This window comes from Macaca nemestrina, chromosome 8 (genome assembly GCF_043159975.1).
Source record: "Macaca nemestrina isolate mMacNem1 chromosome 8, mMacNem.hap1, whole genome shotgun sequence".
NCBI classification, from domain to species: Eukaryota; Metazoa; Chordata; class Mammalia; order Primates; family Cercopithecidae; genus Macaca; species Macaca nemestrina.
Genome location: NC_092132.1, coordinates 5,305,106 through 5,326,168, shown reverse-complemented (window position 1 = coordinate 5,326,168; position 21,063 = coordinate 5,305,106). Strand labels below are relative to the sequence as shown.

The following is a 21,063-nucleotide window of genomic DNA, read 5'->3' as shown; positions in this document are numbered from 1 at the left end:
ACTCAGCTTTACTCATTGCTGTCTTCAGTGCCTAGGACAGTGCTTCGCAGAAAATAGGACGCAAGAAGTATTTGTTCCAAGGAAGGAGAAAGGGAGGGAAGATGAACGCTGGTCAGGCTGCAGGGAACCAGGTCCATTGATGGAAACTTCACTGTACTCTATACCAAGAATTTCTGATGAACAATTTAAAACAATAGACCAAAATCTAGAAATTACTTATGACTTTTTGTAAGTCTTATTTCATTATTTATTTACACCATGAATAACAAATCAAAATTTAATTTTTAACAGTTATAACAACTAAATTTGTGAAACACTTTATACTTTAGATTTTGTAAAACCTTAGATTTTTGCAATTTAAAAAATTAGTTCCCAATATCACACCATCTACAAAAAACATATGAAAGATGGATGAATAAGCGCAATGTAAAATTATAAATATATTAGCAGAAAATCAAGGAGAACATATATATAATCTTAAGTAGGGTAAGTTTTTTTTTTAAATGAAGCCCGAATGAAACCAATAAGAACAAAATAATTTTACTAAAAATTTTGGCAAAAGGTGACCAAAATAATTTGTAGTAAAATACAAATAGCAAATTCGGATAAGGTTAAAATATACAGCACACAAAACTTCCTGAAGATCAATAGAAAAAGATTAATACAAATTTTTGAAGAGGCCAAGATTACACATAAGAGAATACACAGAAATGCAAATGTTCAGTAAACATAAAGATGGTTTATCTTACTCAAAACTAAGGAAATTAAAATTATACACAGTGAGATATTTCACATCCATCCAACTGCAAACCGTGAAAAGAGTGAGCTATTCAATGATGTCTATGATAGGGAGAAACGAACACTCTCACATACTCGGGAGGGTAAACTACGGAGGAAGATTCCATATTAAAGCTAAATTTTTAGAATTTATGTTACAAAAACCACCCAAACACGCACAAAGTTTATATACAAGAATGTCCAATGCAAAACTGCTTGACACAGTAGAACACAGAAAACAAACCTCACTCAACAGAGAAGCATTTAACACGTTACGGGGTGTCGTGTTAATGGACAGAAGGGCATGCGATCTGTAAACAAATGAGGAGACCTAGATGTACTGATATGGAAAGATGATCAACATGTATCATATTTTTTTAATTTGCAAAAGATTAAAATTTTATTTCTATTTTTAAAATAATAGTAACAGGCAGGGCATGGTGGCTCAAGCCTGTAATCTCTGCACTTTGGGAAGCTGAGGAGGGAGGGTCCCCTAAGGTCAGGAGTTCAAGACCAGCCTGGCCAACAAGGTGAAACCCCGTCTCTACTAAAAATACAAAAATTAGCTGGGTGTGGTGGTAGGCACCTGTAATCCCAGCTACATGGGAGGCTGAGGCAGGAGAATCACTTGAACCCAGGAGGCAGAGGTTGCAGTGAGCCAAGATTGTGCCACTGCACTCCAGCCTGGGCAACAGAGCGAGGGTCAGTCTCAAAAAAATTAAAAATAAAAATAATAGTAACTATTATATATATTTAAATGAATTAAAAAATTTGGAAAAATTTGTGTCAAACTTTTAATAATGGGTATCTATGTGAGATGATATTGCAACAGATACTCATCTATACTTAACATGCTTCCACAAGGCATAATTTTTTTTTTTTTTTGAGATGGAGTCTCACTCTGTCTCCAGGCTAGAGTGCAGTGGTACAATCTCAGCTCACTGCAATCTCCGCCTCCCGGGTTCAAGCAATTCTCCTGCCTCAGCCTCCCGAGTAGCTGGGACTACAGGTGCATGCCACCACACTCAGCTAATTTTTTTTTTTTTAGACGGAGTCTTGCTCCGTAGCCCAAGCTGGAGTGCAATGGCACGATCTGGGCTCACTGCAACCTCTGCCTCCTCAGTTAGTAATTCTCCTGCCTCAGCCTCCCGAGTAGCTGGGATTACAGGCGCCCGCCACCTCACCTGGCTACTTTTTGTATTTTTTGTAGAGACGGGGTTTCACCATGTTGGCCAGGCTGGTCTCAAACTCCTGACCTCAGGTGATCCTCCTGCCTTGGTCTCCCAAAGTGCTGGGATTACAGGCATGAGCTACTGTGCTACCTAATTTTGTGTTTTTAGTAGAGATGGGGTTTCACCATGTTGGCCAGGATGATCTCGATCTCTTAACCTCGTGATCCGCCCGCCTCAGCCTCCCAAAGTGCTGGGACTGCAGTCGTGAGCCACCGCTCCCGGCCAGGCATACATTTTGTATAACAAGTTTGAATGAGTAGCTTTCAAAGAAAGTAGTGGGGAGAAAAAACGTATTCTTTCATATAATTGTCCTACTATTTATAGATAAGGTAATGCAGGGCTCAGAGCATCTGAGAGACCTGTTGAAGGCAGGAAGTAGAGAGCCATTCCCTCTAATTTCAAATTCTTTCTTCCCTCCACAAAAACAAGGTACCCCGCCATAGTTATTTGCTATGTCTCTACCATGTGCCAGTCATCTGAGAGACTTACTTAAAAGGGGAGACACAGAAAAGACGCTGCCTGTAACACACCTGTAAAGACTGAGAACGAGAGGGAAGAAGGGCGTGGACCCCGTGCGCTGCAGGCTTGCCACGCATCAGGCACACAGTTTCTTACTGGAATCCTCCCTATAGCCTGATAAGGAGGCCCGCTTTATAAAGATTCTGTAACTCGCCCAACACAGCAGAACTGGGATTCCAACACGAGGCACTTAGCCTCGGAAACCCAGATCCTCCACCTCTCGGCCCTGCTGCATCCTGCCGGTCAGACCGAGGCCCCCCAGTGACTAGGGCCTGATGCAGCCAGGAACAACACCGAGCTCGTTCCTTCTCCTCACTCTGCCCGAGTCCCTCACCTGCAAAACAGGGCAACACGTTCTCCAGCCCACACTCCCTAGCATGTCAAATGTAAAAGGACAGGCGCGGAAGTCTCCCGTGAGCCTCTGAGGGGGATTCAGGGACTACCTCACTTTGCAGAGGGTCACCGTAAGTTCTGAAAAGTGGCAACACCTGGAAAATGCTTCCGAAGGGGACAAAGGGGCTACAGGGAGAGCAGCGTATCTAGCAAGGCACCTGGCACTTAGCGTGTGCTCAAGAATCAGCCAGTTCCTCCACACACACGGAGACGACAGCGCCTCAACACCTACATGCACAGGGCTGACCGGGCCACACAGAGGAAGGAAGAGTGCTAACAGCCTGGTCAATGGGACCCCAAGTGTAATGGATAATTAATGCTTTTGTGAAAAGACGACCTTGCTCTTGGGTACCTGCTCGGCAGGTAAGGGCCAGATGGAGTTCAAGCCCATCAAGCCCATCACAGCCACGGCAGCTGTGTTCCACTCCTCCAGGAACCTGTCTGTACTTGGGCTCCAAACTTCTCCCTTCCCCAGCACTGCACTTCCTGTCAAGCCACTCCTGACCCTAAGGGAAGGAAGCCGTACTCCCCAGTGATCTAAACAAGCAACTCAATTCCCACTGTAGGTCCTCCGGCTGCTCAACACAAATCTGGTTGTTCTTTCTTCAAAGCTCCTGCCACGTGTCGTTCATACCCCAGATGTCCCACTGCAGCGTTTCTTCAACAATTCGATGGACCACTGACTGCTCATTTCAGCTAGTGCTGCTCAAACAGCGAGTCACAGAGTGGCTGCCTTCAGAGAGCTGACCATGGGTGAAAAGGAAGGCCAACAAAGGCTTCAGGATCTGCTGAGGTCAGTGATGTCCTTCGCAAGTGCTGGGGCCAGCTGCTGCAAAGCCGCCTGTGTTTACAAGCCTGGCTCATCCCTTTGTCCCTGGAACCTGACACACGACAGAAGTGCACACACACAAGGAAAATGACAACCACTAATTTTCAATTATCTGCCTTGTGTCAGGCACTGTTTATAATTTTTCAGACACTCTATACACGGTATTTAAACACACAGTTTTATGACCCTGCACAATCAATGTTATCTCCTTTTCAAGATGAAGGAAAAATGAGGCTTAGAGAAATGTGAATGGCTTGCTCAAAACCACAGTGCAAATGAGCAGGAGAATCAACGCTGGAAATCAGATACAGGCGCCTTTGGCTCTCACTCCTGGTGCGCACTACAATTCTAAATTCTTGTTAGATTTAAAACCAATCTAATAAATAAACATAGCAACTGGAAAAAGATCTACCATGATAAAACTCCATAGTGCCCCTTCCAGGGGTTAGCTGTCCCCACCACACGGGGAAGTGTCTAAGGTCTCCGTGGCAGGGTGTCTATCAATAACGTCGTAACGATTACACCCCACGCCCTGCTCAGAGGAGTGCATTTTCCACATAGATCAGAGTAGAAATGTCTAAGATTGGATCGTTTATTGTAACAGGCTAGAAAGAAATTGCTCCTCAGGAGAGAGGGAGGCTCAGCACTCAGACAGGGACGGCCCAGCCTAATCCATTTCCATCTCGTCCCTAACAACGTTACCAGGCAGCTCTGTGTAAAAAGCAAATCTCAAAGGTAATTGATCTTCTAAATAAAAGTCAACTGAGACCTGTGTACTCCCTGGAGGGAGAACAGTAAAAAGAAAATAATAATGAGAATAATGAGAATTCTACCTAACCTCTATATTGCGCTTTGGCATTTAGAAAAAAACCGCCCCCTCTGCTATTTAAATGGATTCTCTTATCGCCCTGGTGAGGTGGGCAGAGCTAAGAGGCTCACTCTCCCCTAGGGAGGGCAGGGGCAAAACTGGGGCAGAGAAACACACTCCTCCAAAGATACGGCTCCTACGAAGGATGTCAGTGGCAGAACAGACACCAGAGCCCGGGACTCCAGGCTCCCAGGTCAGAGCGAGTGTGGTGGCAAGCTTTGGTCTGGGTGTCCCCAAGGCCACAGTTCAGACTGCCTCCCTTCCACTCACGAACGAGCAGGACAAGGTGAGGAATTTAACACCTCCAGCCAATGTCAGAAGGTTCTTGGGAGTGTGCATGGGATGCCGAAGGCAACACCCAGGGCATGCCCTGGAGTGTAGCAGGCTGTGAATAAATAGGACTGCTCTTCCTTCCCACATTCTCATATAGAAAACCATCTTTTTAAAAAATACCAATAAGAAAAACTACAGAAATTATCAATATTAGTGAGAGGAGCAGACGCACAGACTATCTCAGGAGTAAATAACTCACATCCATTTGTATTTTGGTTTCACAATAGAATATATGATTCATGTCATGCCAGCAGTAGTCTTTCAACATATATTTGGCTTCTATTTGCATTAAAGTTAGTCTGAATCTCTGTGCAGGCTTGCACTGACACGTATATGGCCAGCTTCATTGTCCATGCTGCAGTGGCCTGGAAGCCAGGACATCTAGATGCCAGCCCTGTCACCTGCAAGCTGTGTGAACCTAAGCAAATCGGAAAACTCTCTGGGCCTCGTTTGTGATGCACATGTTTGAGATGGGCCATCTCTGGGGATGCAGAGAACTCTAACACGGCATGATGCCAGAGCAAACATCTTCACCCGTGAGCAAAATGAAAAGTAATGAATTCACAAGACACCATGCATCACGGAACTTCAACAAACTGCAAAGGCCAAGAGCCGAAAATGCATACTAATTCTGTTGTATTCCGGGCCTTGCAATTTACACAGGTCCCTATTAAGAAAAATAGAATTTAGCACTTTGGGAGGCCGAGGTGGGTGGATCACTTGAGGTCAGGAGTTAAGAGTCCAGCCTGGGCAACATTAGCCAGGCGTGGTGGCTCATGCCTGTAGTCCCAGCTACTCAGGAGGCTGAGGCAGGAGAATCACTTGAACCTGGGAGGCAGAGGATCCAGTGAGCTGAGGTTATGCCACTGCACTCAAGCCCGGGCAAAAGAAAAGAAAAATAGAACTTAAATATATATATAAACGAGGTCATCCCTTTTATACAAAAAAACACCTGAATGAATACAGTCTTGGTATTTTACATCCTGTCATTCCTAAGTCTTCACCGGCTGCCCACCGTGGGGCAAGGTGCTGGGTCCTGGGAGGCAGAGGTTAAACACCTGGCTCCCTGTTCCACAGAGCTCAAAATCTAGTAGAAGAACCAGAAACCCAGTGTTAACACTTCTCCTGTTCCTCCCACTGTGGGTGGTGAAATCCTTCTTTCTTCAAGAATTAGTACAATGTTTCATTTTTTATGATGCCTTTCCAGATCTCTCCAGTAAAAATTAGGTGCTCTCTCCAATGTATATATATTTTCGTACATGAAATGTTAAATCAAGGTTATAATTTACATACAATGAAATACACAAATCTGAAGCGTCTACTAGTCTAACTATTTGCGTACAACCCTATAACCCACACCCCTATCAATATATGCAACATTTCATCAAGTCAGAAAGATCTTTTCTCTTCCCTTTAAGATGACCAACTGTCCCGGTTTGTACTGAGGACTTTCCCAGGGTGAGGGAATTTCAGAGCTGATCTAAAAAATCCCAGGCAAACCAGACAGTTGCTAACCCTAATCCCTTTCCAGTCGATTCCTGCCCCATCCCACCTTAACCCAGAGTCAACCACTGGTTAGATTTCTTTTATCATAAAACAGGTTCTCCTGTTCTAGAAAGGTGTACGCATGGAGTCACACAGGATGTTTCTCTTATGACTCGATTCCTTTGACCAGCATCGTAACTTTGTGCTGACCCCATTTTGTCGCCTGTCCCAGCAGTTTTTATTTCTGAGGAGTATTCCATTGTGTGGGAGCACCCCACACTGTTTATTCATCTACCTGTTGAGGGGCATTTGGAATTCTTTCCAGTTTGGAGTTATTAGGAATGAAGCTGTTATGAAAATACTTGTAGGAGTCTTTTTGTGGATATGGACTTACATTTCTCTTGAGAAAATATCTAGGAATGAAATTGCTGGATTACTGGGGAGGAATATGTTTTAATTCATGAGGAACTGCCTGACTGATTTCTAAAGTGGCTATACCACATTACACTCCCAGAAGCAGTTTATGTGAATTCTGGTTGTTTCACATTCTCCCTAACATTTGGTGTTCTGTTCTTTAATTCTAGCCATTCTAGTGGGTATATAGTAGTATCTAATTGGGGTTTTAATTTGCATTTCTCTAATGATTAATAATGTTGAACACTTTTTGGAGATTACAGGTCATTTGAGAAATATCTGTTCAAATCTTCTGCCTATTTATCACCTTTTTAGAATTATACAACTTCATCAATAAGCTACAAACGAATGTTACATAAATATGTTACAATTTTTTTATCTTAGAATGTAATTTGCCTTTTAATGAGCTGAAGTTTTTAATTTTGATGAAATTCATCCTATCAACTCTTAGTTTTATGGTTAGCAGTTTCTGGCCCCATCTAAGAAAATATTTGCCCCAAATCAAGAAGATACTCTGCTACATTTTCTTTGAGAAGGCTTGCAGTTAAAGTTTTTACTTTTAGGCCTAAAATTCATCTCCAGTGAATTCTTGGGCATGATGTGATGTATGGGTGAAGGGTTAATTTTATTCCCCCACATAGATGTCCAGTTGTTCCAGCATCTTTTATTAAAAAGACTTTTCTTCCCCCATGAAATTAGTTTTGCATCTTGTTAAAAATCAACTGATGAGATACAATTGGAACTATTTCTGGACTATCTATTATGGTCCATTGATCTCTTTGTGTTTACGCCAATAACATACTCTCTTGATTACCATAGCTTTACATTGTCTTAAAATCATACAGTGTAAGTCCTTCAACTTTGTTCTTTTTTCTCAAGTTATTTGTCTATTCTAGGTCTGTTCAATTTCAAAATAATTTTATAATGTCATTAAACAAAAATTCTGCTAGGATTTTGATTGAATTGCATTAAACTTATAATCAGTTTGGGGAAAACCACTATCTTAAGAAAAACAAATTCTTCCAATCACTAAGCAAGGTATACCTTTTTTTTTTTTTTTTTTTTTTTTTTTTTGAGACAGAGAGTCTCGCTCTGTTGCTCAGTCTGAAGTGCAATGGCGCAATCTCGGCTCACTGCAACCTCCGCCTCCTGGGTTCAGGTGATTCTCCTGCCTCAGCCTCCCGAGTAGCTGGGACTACAGGTGCCCACCCCCATGCCTGGCTAATTCTTGTATTTTTAGTAGAGAGGAAGTTTCACCATATTGGCCAGGCTGGTCTTGAACTCCTGACCTTGGGATCTACCTGCCTCAGCCCCTCAAAGTGCTGGGATTATAGGCACGAACCACCATGCCCGGACACCTCTCTATTTAAGTCTTCTTTCATTTCTCTTTATCATGCTTGATCATTCTCTACGTAGGGATAATATTTGTAGAAATGTTTTCCGAAGTGTTTTATGATTTTGATTCTACTGCATACGTTATTTTTTAAATTTAATTTTCAAATTGTTAGTTGCTGGTATATAAACATAAGTGATTTTTAAATGTTGAGTGGCATCCTGCAATCTTGCTAAATTGACTTATTATTTCTAATAATTTCTTCGGTGTGGCAGATTTCTTATTTGTGTACATAATCATATGTACCATACAAAGACAGACATGTGAATAATCATTTTACTTCTTCATTTCCTATTTTAATACCCTTATTTATTTTCTTCCCTTATTGCTCTGATTAGGACTGCCAGAAAAATAATGAGTACAGTGGAAATGTGCCTTGTTCTTATTCTTAGAGAAAAAGTTATCAGACTTTCACCTCTAAGTGTAACATTAACTATGGGGTTTTTTGTAGATGGCCTTTGTCAGATTGAGGAAGTTCTCTTCTAATCCTAGTGTACTGAGTGTTTCTGGAATAATTGTTGACTTTTGTCAAATAATGTTTCTTCATCAACTGATATAATCATTATTTTTCTCCTTTATTCTGCTAACGTGTTAAATTCTAATGACTGGTTTCTCAAGGGTAAAACAACCTCATATTTCTGAGTAAAACCTGAATTGTTCATGCTGTTTTGTCCCTTTCATATATCACAGAAGTTGATTTGATTTTTTGTTTTCATATTTCACATGTATTTACATGAGGTTATTGGTCTACAGTTTTCTTTTCTCATAATGTCTCTGTCTGGGTTTGGCTTCAAGGTGATGTTGGTATCATGAAATGGAAGTTGGGAAGTATTTCCTCCTTATTTTCTGAAAAAGTTTTTGTAAAGGTGATATTATTTCTTTAAAAAACTGCATGTATTTCAGAGTCGAGCCCTCTGGGCCTAAAGTTTGCTTTGTGGGAAGTTTTTAATTAAGAATTCAAAATCTTTAACTGATGTGTGACTATTTATTTTTTCTGTTTCTTCTTCCTGTGTCAATTTCAGTAATTTGTGTCTTTTTTTTTTTTTTTTTTTTTTTTTTTTTTTTTTTTTACACAGAATCTCACTGTGTCGCTTAGGCTGGAGTGCAGTGGTACAATCTTGGCTCACTACAATCTCTGCCTCCTGGGTTCAAGCGATTCTCATGCCTCAGCCTTCCGAGTGGCTGGAATTACAGGCATGCACCACATGCCCAGTTAATTTTTGTGCGTTTAGTAGAGACGAGGTTTCACTATGTTGGTCAAGCTGGTTTCAAACTCCTAACCTCAGGTGATCCGCCAACCTCGGCCTCCCAGAGGGCTAGGATTACAGGTGTGAGCCACCATGCCTGGCCGTCATTTTTCTTTTTTTTAAGAGACAGGTTCCTTCTCTGCCACCCAGGCTGGAGTGCAATGGCACAATCATAGCTCACTCCAGGGACCCTCCTGCCTCAGCCTCCTGAAAGCTAGGACTACAGGGATGTCCCATCACACCCAGCTAATTTTTTAAAATGTTTTGTATGTTTTATGATTTTTCATAAATTATGTTATTATCCTTTTAATGTCTGTGGAATTAGTAGTAGTAAGGCCACCTCTTTCATTCTCATTATTGGTTATTTGTGTTTCCACATTTTTTTCTGACCACCCTGGTTACAATTTATTAATTTTATTATTAATTGTTTCAGAGAACCAACTGTTGGTTTCACCGACTTTATGAGTTTATTTGTTCATACTCTATAGCACTGATATCCACTCTTTATATTTCTTCTGCTTACTCTACGTACATTTTGCTCTTCTTTATCTAATAAACAAGAAATATCACTGATTTTAAACCATTCACCTTTTCTAATACAAACATTTACTGTATTATAAATAACAACTAGACATTTTGGGAGGCTGAAGCAGGATAGCTTGAGGCCAGGGATTTGAGACTAGCTGGGCAAGATAGTGAGACCCTATCTCTACCAAAAGTTTTAAAAATAAGCCATTTGTGGTCCTGTGCACCTGTAGTTTTAGCTACTTGGGAGGCATGGCAGGAGGATCACTTGAGCCCAGGAGTTTGAGGTTACAGTGAGCTATGATGGTGCCAGTGCACTCCTGCCTGGACTATGGAGTGAGATTCTATCTCCAAAAAAAAAAAAAAATATATATATATATATATATATACACACACACACACACACACACACACACACTTATACACACACAAAAGTAGGTGGAGCTGATTAAAAGAATTGTCCAAGTTTTCTATATTTTTACTAATTTTTTTGTCTACTTATTTTACCAAATACTAACAGAAAAATGTTGAAATTTTCAACTATAATGGTGGGGTTATCAATTTCTCCCTTCAGTTTTATTTTGAAGTTATATTTGTGAACAGTTTCATTTGATCATTATGTACTTTTGATGACTTGATTCTGCTGTCATTAAAAATTGTCCTCTTTTTCTCTTGAAAGCCTAACCATTTGATATTAAGACACCCAAACCAACTAATTATTTGGGTTTACATACGTCTTTTCCTTCATCTTTTCGTTTTACATTATGCATAGTTAATGTCAATTTCTTATAAAAAGGTAGTTGGTATCTTACTTTCTTATATAGTTTGACAATCTCCATTTTTAAAGGTAGTATTAAATCTATTTACATTTAGTGTAACTCTGGATACAGTAGATTTGAGTCCTCCACATTGCCATCTGTTTCCTATTTGGCTGTATGTTCCTTGTTCTTTTCTCCTCCTTTCTTGATACCTCTTCCCCTTTTTTTAGATTAAGTATTTTTAAATATTCCATTTTATCTCTTCTGGCTTATCATCCATTCCCTAAGTGGATTGCTCCAGAGTTTACATGTATCTTTAGCTGATCACATCTTAACTTCAAAAAATATTATAACAATTTGCATATAACACAAGAACTTCTATTTTCCCACCCATTCTTTGTGCCGCTTTGTTACATATTTTATTTGTATACGCGCTATACACTACAGAATCCAGTGTTCTTATTTCTTCTTTAAGTAGTCAGTTAATCTTTCAAAGACATTTTAAAAGTGAAGGAAACACATCTTTTCTATTTATTCACTTATTTACTATTTATTAGGTTCATCACTGCTTTATATAGTTTCTGGTTTCCATTTGATTTCTGACTGACGAGCTTATATCAGGCAAATAAAAAACAGGACTTGTGCTCCCTTTGTCTCTTAAACCGTGATCTCTTTATATAGTACCTGAAACTTTGGAAGTGTTGGCTTAAGGAACACATGAAACTATTTCCAATACACTCAGGAAAGTGCATGAGCAGAAGTACGTGTAATGTTAAGGGACCCACAGAAGGGCCAATCCACTCTGCCTAGTCACACTCAGAACAATTTTACCAAAATGGTAACATGGGCCAAGGTCAAACAGATATTTTCCAAAAGGTTGAATACAGTATCTTCATTTAAGAGAGAGAACAGTGTTAGAAAAAGGTGTGTGCAGCAGCTCGTTGGTGTAAACCACCTGCACATATACCAGCAATGGCGAGGAGCAAGTGCCCTTTACGTGAAGTATGGGATTGGGGCAAAGGGACTGAAGGGGAAGATCTGGGCCAGATCCTTAAGTACCATGGATGTCATAGGAGGGACTCTGGACTTTATCTCATCAGCACTGGGAAAGTATGTACCAGGACAGTGGCACGGGCACGTGTGTACCGAAAGGATGACAACGGGAAACAAGGCTGTCAGCAGAGAGACCGACGGGGCAACTCTCTCTACAGTGACAAAGGCGTGCAGTGGACTGCAGAGTCATTGGGAGACATCACAGAAGTCCAATCCACAGGGCGTAGGGACCACTTAGACTTGGGAATAACGGAAAAGGAGAATTAGAAGACATCGAATCTCAATCCCAAAAGCAGGGAAAAGAACCACAGAGACCAAAAGAAAAGGGAGCAAGGGCCACAGGCTGGGGGGCAGGATCCACACAGCGTTTCATCTGTCCGCCCACGCTTCCAAACCTGTGTGTGCAGCAAACCACACGGCAGCATTTTTCTCATCTTCAACTGGCATTTACAACTGCAGGGGTCATGACGTGAAAGCCAGATATCAATAGGGGGAAAAGAAAAGACGAACTCGGTGACAACCTGTGCCACTTCCAAGAATTATTTATATGGGTAACGGCAGCAGGAGATGAGGGGATGAGAAAGAAACACACACCAGGTTCATGATGGAGCAAACGGAATGCTCAGAAAGGGCCTGAAATACTCTAACATCCACAGCCGTCCTGGCCAAGCCTTCCCCAGGGGCAAGAGCTTTAATGCTTTATACAAATTCAAAACAGAGGTGAGTCTTGGCAGGGAAGGCTCTTACTCTGAGGACTGAAAAAGTGACAGATGGTGAAATAAGACGCTAAAAGGCCCAGCTAAACCATTAATTCTTGCTGAAGGCATTCTCCAATGGTTGGGAAGAAAAACAGTCTTTCCTATAAACTAAAATCACACTTATTATTTAGAGCTGTATCATTTTCAAGGGATTTTATGCCAACATTAACATGGACAACAACATGCTATCTTACGCTGCGGCACACAGGGCCCTGGAGGAGGAGGGGCTGCATGGGATCCCTCTGCCTCCCCATTCGAGGACAGACAGGTAAGCATTAAAATAATACCCATCCAGCCCACGCTACTCAGACAAGCAAGACCTAGCTGGACAGGAACACCGGGACGAGCTCAGAGGTGAAGAGCACCTGCTTCCCAAAGGATGCTGGCACTGTGGCAGGAATGGGAGACTCAGTTCCACCTCCAGCTTCCAGATTCCGCTACTCCAACTTTGCCAGAAGGAAAAGTTTTGGTGAGAAACTGTCATTCTCCTAACGCAGAAAAGAATACCCTGAGTATCTCTTGCCACCTCTGGGTTTCAAGTGTACAAACTGTCCAATTTCTTTCTCCCTGAAGGAAGACTAGGTCTGGAAAGTAGGCAGGAGAGAAAGCCTTTGTATGAGAAGGGCCTCCTAGTCAGAAATGACCTGAGGCCCAGATGGCTGGGAGCTCCACAAAGTGCCCATCCTACGGGGATGCCGGGAGTGATGCAGAAGAGATGCTGGACTTGTCCAGGAGCTCCTAAGACATGTGCTATCCACTGAGCCCCCACTCACAGGAGAAGCAAGCCAGAATGGAGCCATGCCAGGCTGAGCGGGCAGTGTGTGTGCACAGTGAGAACCACACACAGGAATGCTGCAATCATCAGCATTATTATTACGGCATGGCATGATATGTAAAGCCCACTCACTTACGACCACCTGAGAGGCAGTTCTCATGTAACACCTGGTTTCCTAATGAAAAGCCTACATCCCAGAGAGGCTAAGCAACTTGGCAATGGCACAGATCTAATGGGCGGCAGGACAAAAACACACTGAGGTCAGGATTCTAAACGCAGTGCTGCTGAGACTCTAGAACAAGACTGCTGTGTGGCAGTAAGACATTTACCTGGTTGCTGGGAGAGTACTGACTCGGGTGAAAAATACAGACGGCTCGACTTCTATATGCAGCCCCAGCGAGAGGTTCCTGTAATATCCTTCAGTGTGGCCCGGGCCTCCAGAGTATTTGAAATTCAGGATAGCTTCCAGGGTCTACAAGATGTTGGGAAAAAAAAAAAAAAAACACATACACATGTTAGTAACTCTCTAGTTTGATCCACCAGGAGGCAAGCGGCTTTGCTTAGGAAGAGTCTGAAGATAATCCCAACTAGTCAAGTCATCAGCATTGGCCGACTCACATCCCCCGCGGGCACTGTCTTACATCCCTGGCGGGCACCGACTCACACCCCCAGCGGGCACCGACTCACACCCCCGGCGGGCACCATCTTACACCCCTGGCGGGCACTGTCTTTCCTGTAATGCCCCAGAGTGTACACAATTCTCAGCCTGTACATGCAAACGGAAAGGGCTTCCAAAACTTACTCTGTGGTTAAATACAGCTTTATTTTATTTTATTTTATTTTTTTGGAGATGGAGTCTCACTCTGTCGCCCAGGCAGGAGGCAGTGGCATGAAATTGGCTTACTGTAACCTCCGCCTCCCAGGTTCAAGCAGTTCTCCTGCCTCAGCCTCCGAGGGATTACAGACGCATGCCACAACGCCCGGCTAATTTTTGTATTTTAGTAGAGATGGGGTTTCACCATGTTTGCCAGGCTGGTCTCAAACTCCTGACCTCAGGTGATCCACCCGCCTCAGCCTCCCAAAGTGCTCGGATTACAGGCGTGAGCCACCACGCCTGGCCTAACACGGCATTTTGGAGACAGCATCATTTCAACATAAAATGTTGTGTGAGCATCATTTCAACATAAAATGAGGTGACAGGCGGGGTGGGGGTGCTTCTATCCAGAAGGTAGGGTCACTTGGGCTGACAGTGAGTAAAAGCTGACAAACTCCACATTCAGGATGCTTCCTGGAATCCATCCAAGAGATGACTTCTCAGGGCAACTGAGGCATTCCAGGAGGGGCAGGGTGCTGCACAGCGGGGACTGCCCATGTGCTCCTGCTGGGGCCCAGTGGCACCCAGTGAGAGGCAAGGAACAGAGGTATGCGGAGACCCCCCCCAGTGGGGGTGGTGCTGCACACAGGATGGCTGGGGATGGAAGGGGAACATTACAGCTTCTCTGCATCCCCGAGTACAGGGTAACATCAGGGGACTGTGGAGCCTGGGGGGCACCCAAAGTAACCATAGAAACAAGAAGTTCAACCAGGTTTGCCTCTGGACTGAAGGACCCCGCCTTCCCCAGGACCGTCCTGAAGCAGCAGACACAGCAGATCCGGCCCATGGGCCACATCTGGCCACCGCCTGTTTTTGTGTGGCCTGAGAGCTAAGAACAGTTTTTACATTTTTTTAAAGCTTGTAAAACAAAACAAAACAAAACCAGAGAAGAATATGCAACAGCGACCATATGCGACTGGCAAAGCTTAAAATACTTACTATGTGGACCTTTACATCAAAGATTTGCAGATAAAACCCAGAGGAAAACATAGGAACAAATCTTCATGACCTTGGATTAGGCAAAGGTTTCACAGATATGACACCAAAAGCATAAGCAAAACCCCCCCCCCAAAAAAAATCAAAGCTTCTCAACTGTTAAATAGGGACAATCATTAATACGTATCTCACTAGAGTGCAGATGTGATGAGGAAACACAGTGACAGAACAAGAAGTCGCTCATTAAATAAATTCCTTTCTCCCCCGCAACGTACCCATCTGACACCCTGAGGCAACATGGCTTAGAATCGGAGAAACTAGTTTCAGTCCCGCTTCTTCTAGGTTTTGTTTTATATTCTTGTAAAGTGGCAAAGAATGCATAACATGAAAGTTACCATTTTAACAATTCTAAGTACACAGTTCAGTGGTGTTAAACACATTCATTCTGTTTATCAACCATCTCCATCATCCATTTCCATCCCCAGAACTTTTGAATCTTCCCAAACTGACCCTCTGAACCCATTAAATATGGTCTCCCTTCCCCTAGGCCCTGGCACCCACCATGCTACTTTTTGTCTTCTTGAATTTGACACTCTAGGCACCTTGCATGAGTGGAATCCTACAGTACTTGTCCGTTTGTGAGTGGCGGATTTCACTCAGCATCATATCCTTGAGATTCATCCGTGTTGAATCATGGGTCAGAATTTCCTCTTTTTAAAGACTGAGTAATATTCCGTTACATGTATGCACTGCATCTTACTCATCCATTCATCTGTCAGTGGGCACCTGGGTTGCCCCTACCCCTTGGCTCTTGTGAACAGAGCTGCTCTGGTTGGACAATGCCGTGACCCTGCTTTCAGTTCTTTGGGGTATATGCCCAGAAGTGGAATTTCTGAATCGTGTGGGTATTCTGTATGTACCTTTTTGAGGAGCCACCATATTGTTTTGCACAGTGGCTGCACCATTTTACATTCCCGCCAGTAGTGCACAGGGCTCCTATTTTCCCACATCCTTACCACACATTTGCTATTTTCTGTTTTTGTGATAACGGCCATCCTAAGGGGCATGAAGGGATATCTCACTGTGGTTTTGATTTGCATTTCTCTGGTGACTAGTAATGTTGAACATCTTTTTACGTGCTCATGGTCCATTTATGTATCTTCTTTGGAGAAATTTCTATTTGAGTCCTTCAAGTCTCATTTTAAAAGCTCACTATTCCAAATCCCCTCTCACCACTCCTCAAGGTGTCTTTCATGACTACATATTGACAGGTTCCCTTCAATATCTGTACTGCCAGAGAAATACCTTCACTGATTCTCCCCACCTATGTAAATATTCCTCCTCGACAGCCCAAATAAAGCCACCCCTTCCCCTTACTTACAAATGGCTCAGTAAAATACAGATTTTTAAAAATATTCAAGTATCATATTTTGGCCTCACCAAAATCCCAAATCCTTTTTTCATTCCCCTTACTCCCAAGCACCACCCTGTCATCTCCAAAGCGTTGCTGATTTCTTGTGAACGTGTCTTAGACCTCTTAAATTGCCCTTGTCATCAGCAGAAGGTGAGTCTCGACACACACACATACTCAATAAGTCTTTCTGTCAAAACTTTCAGAGTTCAACTGACTTTCACCTGTTTGATCTATTTTTTCATTCATCTTTTCTAACACTTCCTGGGTATCTTCTAAGTACAGGGCTCTGTGCTCAGTACAAGATGAAGAAGATGTAGTCCCTGATCTCAGAAAGCTCAGTAAATGCTGAGTGAGTCAATGTATGAATAAATTAAAAAATAAATAAATGAAGCCAACCAACTAACCAACTGCCTAACATGTATGCAGCATCTTCCTCAAACTGCAGGCACAGTGGTCATGGAAATCAACAAACTCCCAGTAATGGCTGTGAAAAGCCAAAATCTGTGAAGTAACAACAAATGTCACACTGGCTTTTTGGTTTTTTTTTTTAAGGTAAACTTAAAAGTCACCTACAGAGAGTGATGTAAAAGAAATCACCTGGGGAATGAACAAAAAGTACACATAGACAACTGTCAAAGTAGCACATCACCAAGAAGAAATAGTCTGTGTTTCTACTTTCTGGGAATTCACTGTTTCTTTACTCTGTAGAAAACCACAAAAAAGATAGAATTATGAGGAGCAGTATCTAATTTAACAAAATCAAGCACAGAAAAGGTGTATTAGTCCATTCTCACACTGCTGTAAAGAACTGCCCGAGACTGGGTAATTTATAAAGAAAAGATGTTTAACTGACTCACAGTTCCGCACAGCGGGGGAGGCCTCAGGAAACGTAGAGCCATGGCAGAAGGGGAAGAAGCATGTCTTACATGGCAGCAGGAGAAAGTGAGCGAGTGTGTGAAGGAGGAACAGTCAAACACTTATAAAACCATCAGATCTCATGAGAACTCACTATCATGAGAATAGCACGGGGGATACCGCCCCCATAATCCAATCACCTCCCACCAGTCCCTCCCTCGACATGTGGGGATTATGGGGATTACAATTCAAGATAAGATTTGGGTGGGGACACAGAGCCTAACCACATCAAAAGGTTTTCTGAAGTTCAGTGTCACTGCCTTACTTCTTTGAGATAAAAACAAAAACCAGAAATTTTAAAAAAAGCCTCCTCAGTCTTTTAAAATTAGAATATTATATATAAGGTCGTGTGGGGGGGGGGTCTTATTAATAATCAGAATAATCAGAGCATAAGGGGAGCTGGGAAGTGGAAAGACACAGGATGTCCAAGCCCTTTTCCTCAATCCAAGAGACTTCGTAAGACGTTCCTGTCTGAGAGTATTTTTCAATCCTTGCTTTGACAGAAGACTATTACAGAAATCATTCATAAACAAGGGACTACAACCAAAATGTTTATTTTCTAGGCACATAACTTAGTATTCCAGCTAACATGAAAGGCCAGTCAGTGGGTACCTTGTATTAAAGGCACCTACTCCACGCCAAGTGCGGCACTGAGTGATCTACGCCCCCAACTGCAACGGTCATGAGAGCCCCAGAAGGGAAGCGCTGTTTTCATCAATGAGGCTCAGAGCACCCAGGAAGCAGCACAGGCAGGAACTGAATGCAGAGCAATGTACCTGCACAGCCCACTCTCTTGCCATTCAGGCAAACTGTTTAGAATAGCATTCATTCACCCATGTAATAATTCGCTCACTAACCCTGTCTACTATGTCGCAGGGACTATGGCACCTGAGAGGAAGAAGGCACAGTGCCACCCTTGGCGCACCTGACTCTAGTAAAAGAAACAAGCCTTGAGGCCTCTGAGTAAACTGTGACATGCTGTGTCATGGATAAGTGTATTACGATATATGAGAATACAGGAGGAAAAAGGACTACATGTGCCAGGTGGGTAGGAGTTGTAGAGGAAGGAACAACAAACCAGTAAGAAAGACAGGATTGGACAATTATCAAATTGGAAATGGATAAATAACAGAAAAAAAACCAACTATCCTTAAACCTACTTCTTGAAAGTATCAATAAATGTGACAATCCTCTAAGTTGAGTTGATCAAGGAAAAAGAGAAGAGAAAAACAAATCACCAACATCAGGAATGAAAATGATTATCGGTACAAATCCTACAGACATTAAAAAGACAATCAGGGAAGAGTGTCAACAATTTTGTGCCAATAGATGCAACAACTTACATAAAATGGTCACACATTACCAAAAGGAATCAAGGAGAAACAGAAAATCTGAAGAGCCTCATGCCAATTGAAGACATTGGATTCATAATCAAGAATATACTTCCAAAAGATGGCCAGGCATTGTGGCTCATGCCTGAAATCCCAGCAGTTTGGGAGTCTGAGCGGAGGCAGATCACTTCAGCCCAAGAGACTGAGATAGCCTGGCCAATGTGGCGAAAGCCCAACTCTACTAAAAGTACACAAATCAGCTGGGCTTAGTGGAGCAGGCCTGTAATCACAGCTACTCAGGAGGCTAAGGAATGAGAATCATTTGAACCCGGGAAGCGGAGGTTGCAGTGAGCCAAGATCACACCACTTTACTCCAGCCTGGGTGTCAGCAAGACTCTGTTTCCAAAAACAAACAAACGAGCAAACAGGAATATACTCCCAAAAGAAACTCCAAGCTCAGATGGTCTCTCAGCTGAATTCAAACAAACATTTAAATTAGAAAGAATATCAATTTTATATAATAAACATTTTTAGCCGTTAGAAAAAAGGAGAAAACTTTCCCAATCTTTTTATGAGACCAATATTACTCAAATATCAAAATCAGATAGAAAACTTCCAAGAAAACTATTCATGAGGCCTATATCCCTCATGAATTTAAATGTAAAAATTATTTTTAGAGTACTAATGAATCAAGTTCAGTAAAATGTAAAATGGGTAATACATCATGGCCATCAATAGCGCAAGGTTGGTTTAATCTTCAAAAATCAATGTCATTTACCATACTAATAGGCTATTGGCAGGCAACAAAAAGAAAAGCCGAATGATCAACAGCTTCAGAAACAATAGTTGACAAAATTCAAAACCCATTTATAGTTTTTTAAAAGTTCTCAGCAAACTAGGCACAGAAAGGAACATCCTCATTCTATGAAATACACCCATGAAAAACCTACAGTCGGCCGGGCGCGGTGGCTCACGCCTGTAATCCCAGCACTTTGGGAGGCCGAGGCGGGCGGATCACAAGGTCAGGAGATCGAGACCACGGTGAAACCCCGTCTCTACTAAAAATACAAAAAATTAGCCGGGCGCGGTTGTGGGCGCCTGTAGTCCCAGCTACTCGGGAGGCTGAGGCAGGAGAATGGCGTGAACCCGGGAGGCGGAGCTTGCAGTGAGCCGAGATCGCGCCACTGCACTCCAGCCTGGGCTGGGCGACAGAGCGAGGCTCCATCTTAAAAAAAAAAAAAAAAAAAAAAAAAGAAAAAAAAAAGAAAAACCTACAGTCAAAATCTACTTAATGATAAGCAATGGAATGTTTTGCACCTAAAATCCAGATTAAGGCAAAGATGTAGCTGTAATAATTTTTATAAGCATTGTATTTGAGATCCTAGCAAGTTCAATAAGTCAAGAAACGAAGGGCATACATGTTGGAAAGGAAGAGGTAAAACTGTCTTTGTTTGCAGACAACATAATCATGTGCCAAAAACATACCAAGAAATCTACTGGAACTCTCAGAAATTGCTGGTGGTACTATAAAATAGTAAAATCCTCTTGAAAAAATAGCTAGGTAAATCCTCCTAAGCTTAAACCTATAATTAACATATTACTCAGCAAAGCAACTCCTACCAAGAAAAATAAAAACACGTATCTACACAAAACATGTATGTAAATGTCCACGGAGGCTTTATTCATAATAATACCAAACTGGAAATAACCTCCATGTCCAACATGAGGTAGGTGACCGAACAAATTGTAGTAAATTCATAAAATGAAATACTACTCTGCAAAAGAATGGAGCATATTACTCACACATACACAACATGGAAGAACCCAAAACACCTTATTCTGAAAGAAAGAAGCCAGACGCACAAGAGTGCATACCACTGCTTGTATGTATATGAGATACTAGAAAAGCTCAGCCTTTGGTAGCAAGAAGGAGATCAGTAGTTGCCTGGAGTTAGGGGCAGGAGATGGTTAGCTGCAAAGGGGTCAGAGAAACCATGGAGGGCAATAAAAATATTCTATATCTTGATGGTGGTGGTGGTGGTGATGGTGGCGGTGGTGGTGGTGGTTACATGCGGTATATATTTGTCACAATTCATCAAACTGTATGGTTAATGAGGCTGCATTTTATAGAATGCAAATTACACTCAGTAAAGTTGATTTTTGAAATTGATCCTGACCATTAATAGGCATACAATCACTTGTAAACATTATTAAAGACTCCAAGTCACAGTGTG

General features: G+C 42.2%; 1 protein-coding gene across 5 annotated transcripts in view; it reads right to left on the bottom strand.

The window, feature by feature from the left end:
* LOC105488384 (trafficking protein particle complex subunit 9) overlaps positions 1-21,063 on the bottom strand; it is a 724,351-nt gene that overhangs the window by 277,419 nt on the left and 425,869 nt on the right. For all 5 annotated transcript variants that reach the window (XM_071067768.1, XM_071067767.1, XM_071067769.1 and 2 more), the window contains one exon: positions 13,689-13,831. In XM_071067768.1, the coding sequence (XP_070923869.1) occupies positions 13,689-13,831 (143 nt within the window). The remainder of the gene's footprint in view (positions 1-13,688; positions 13,832-21,063) is intronic.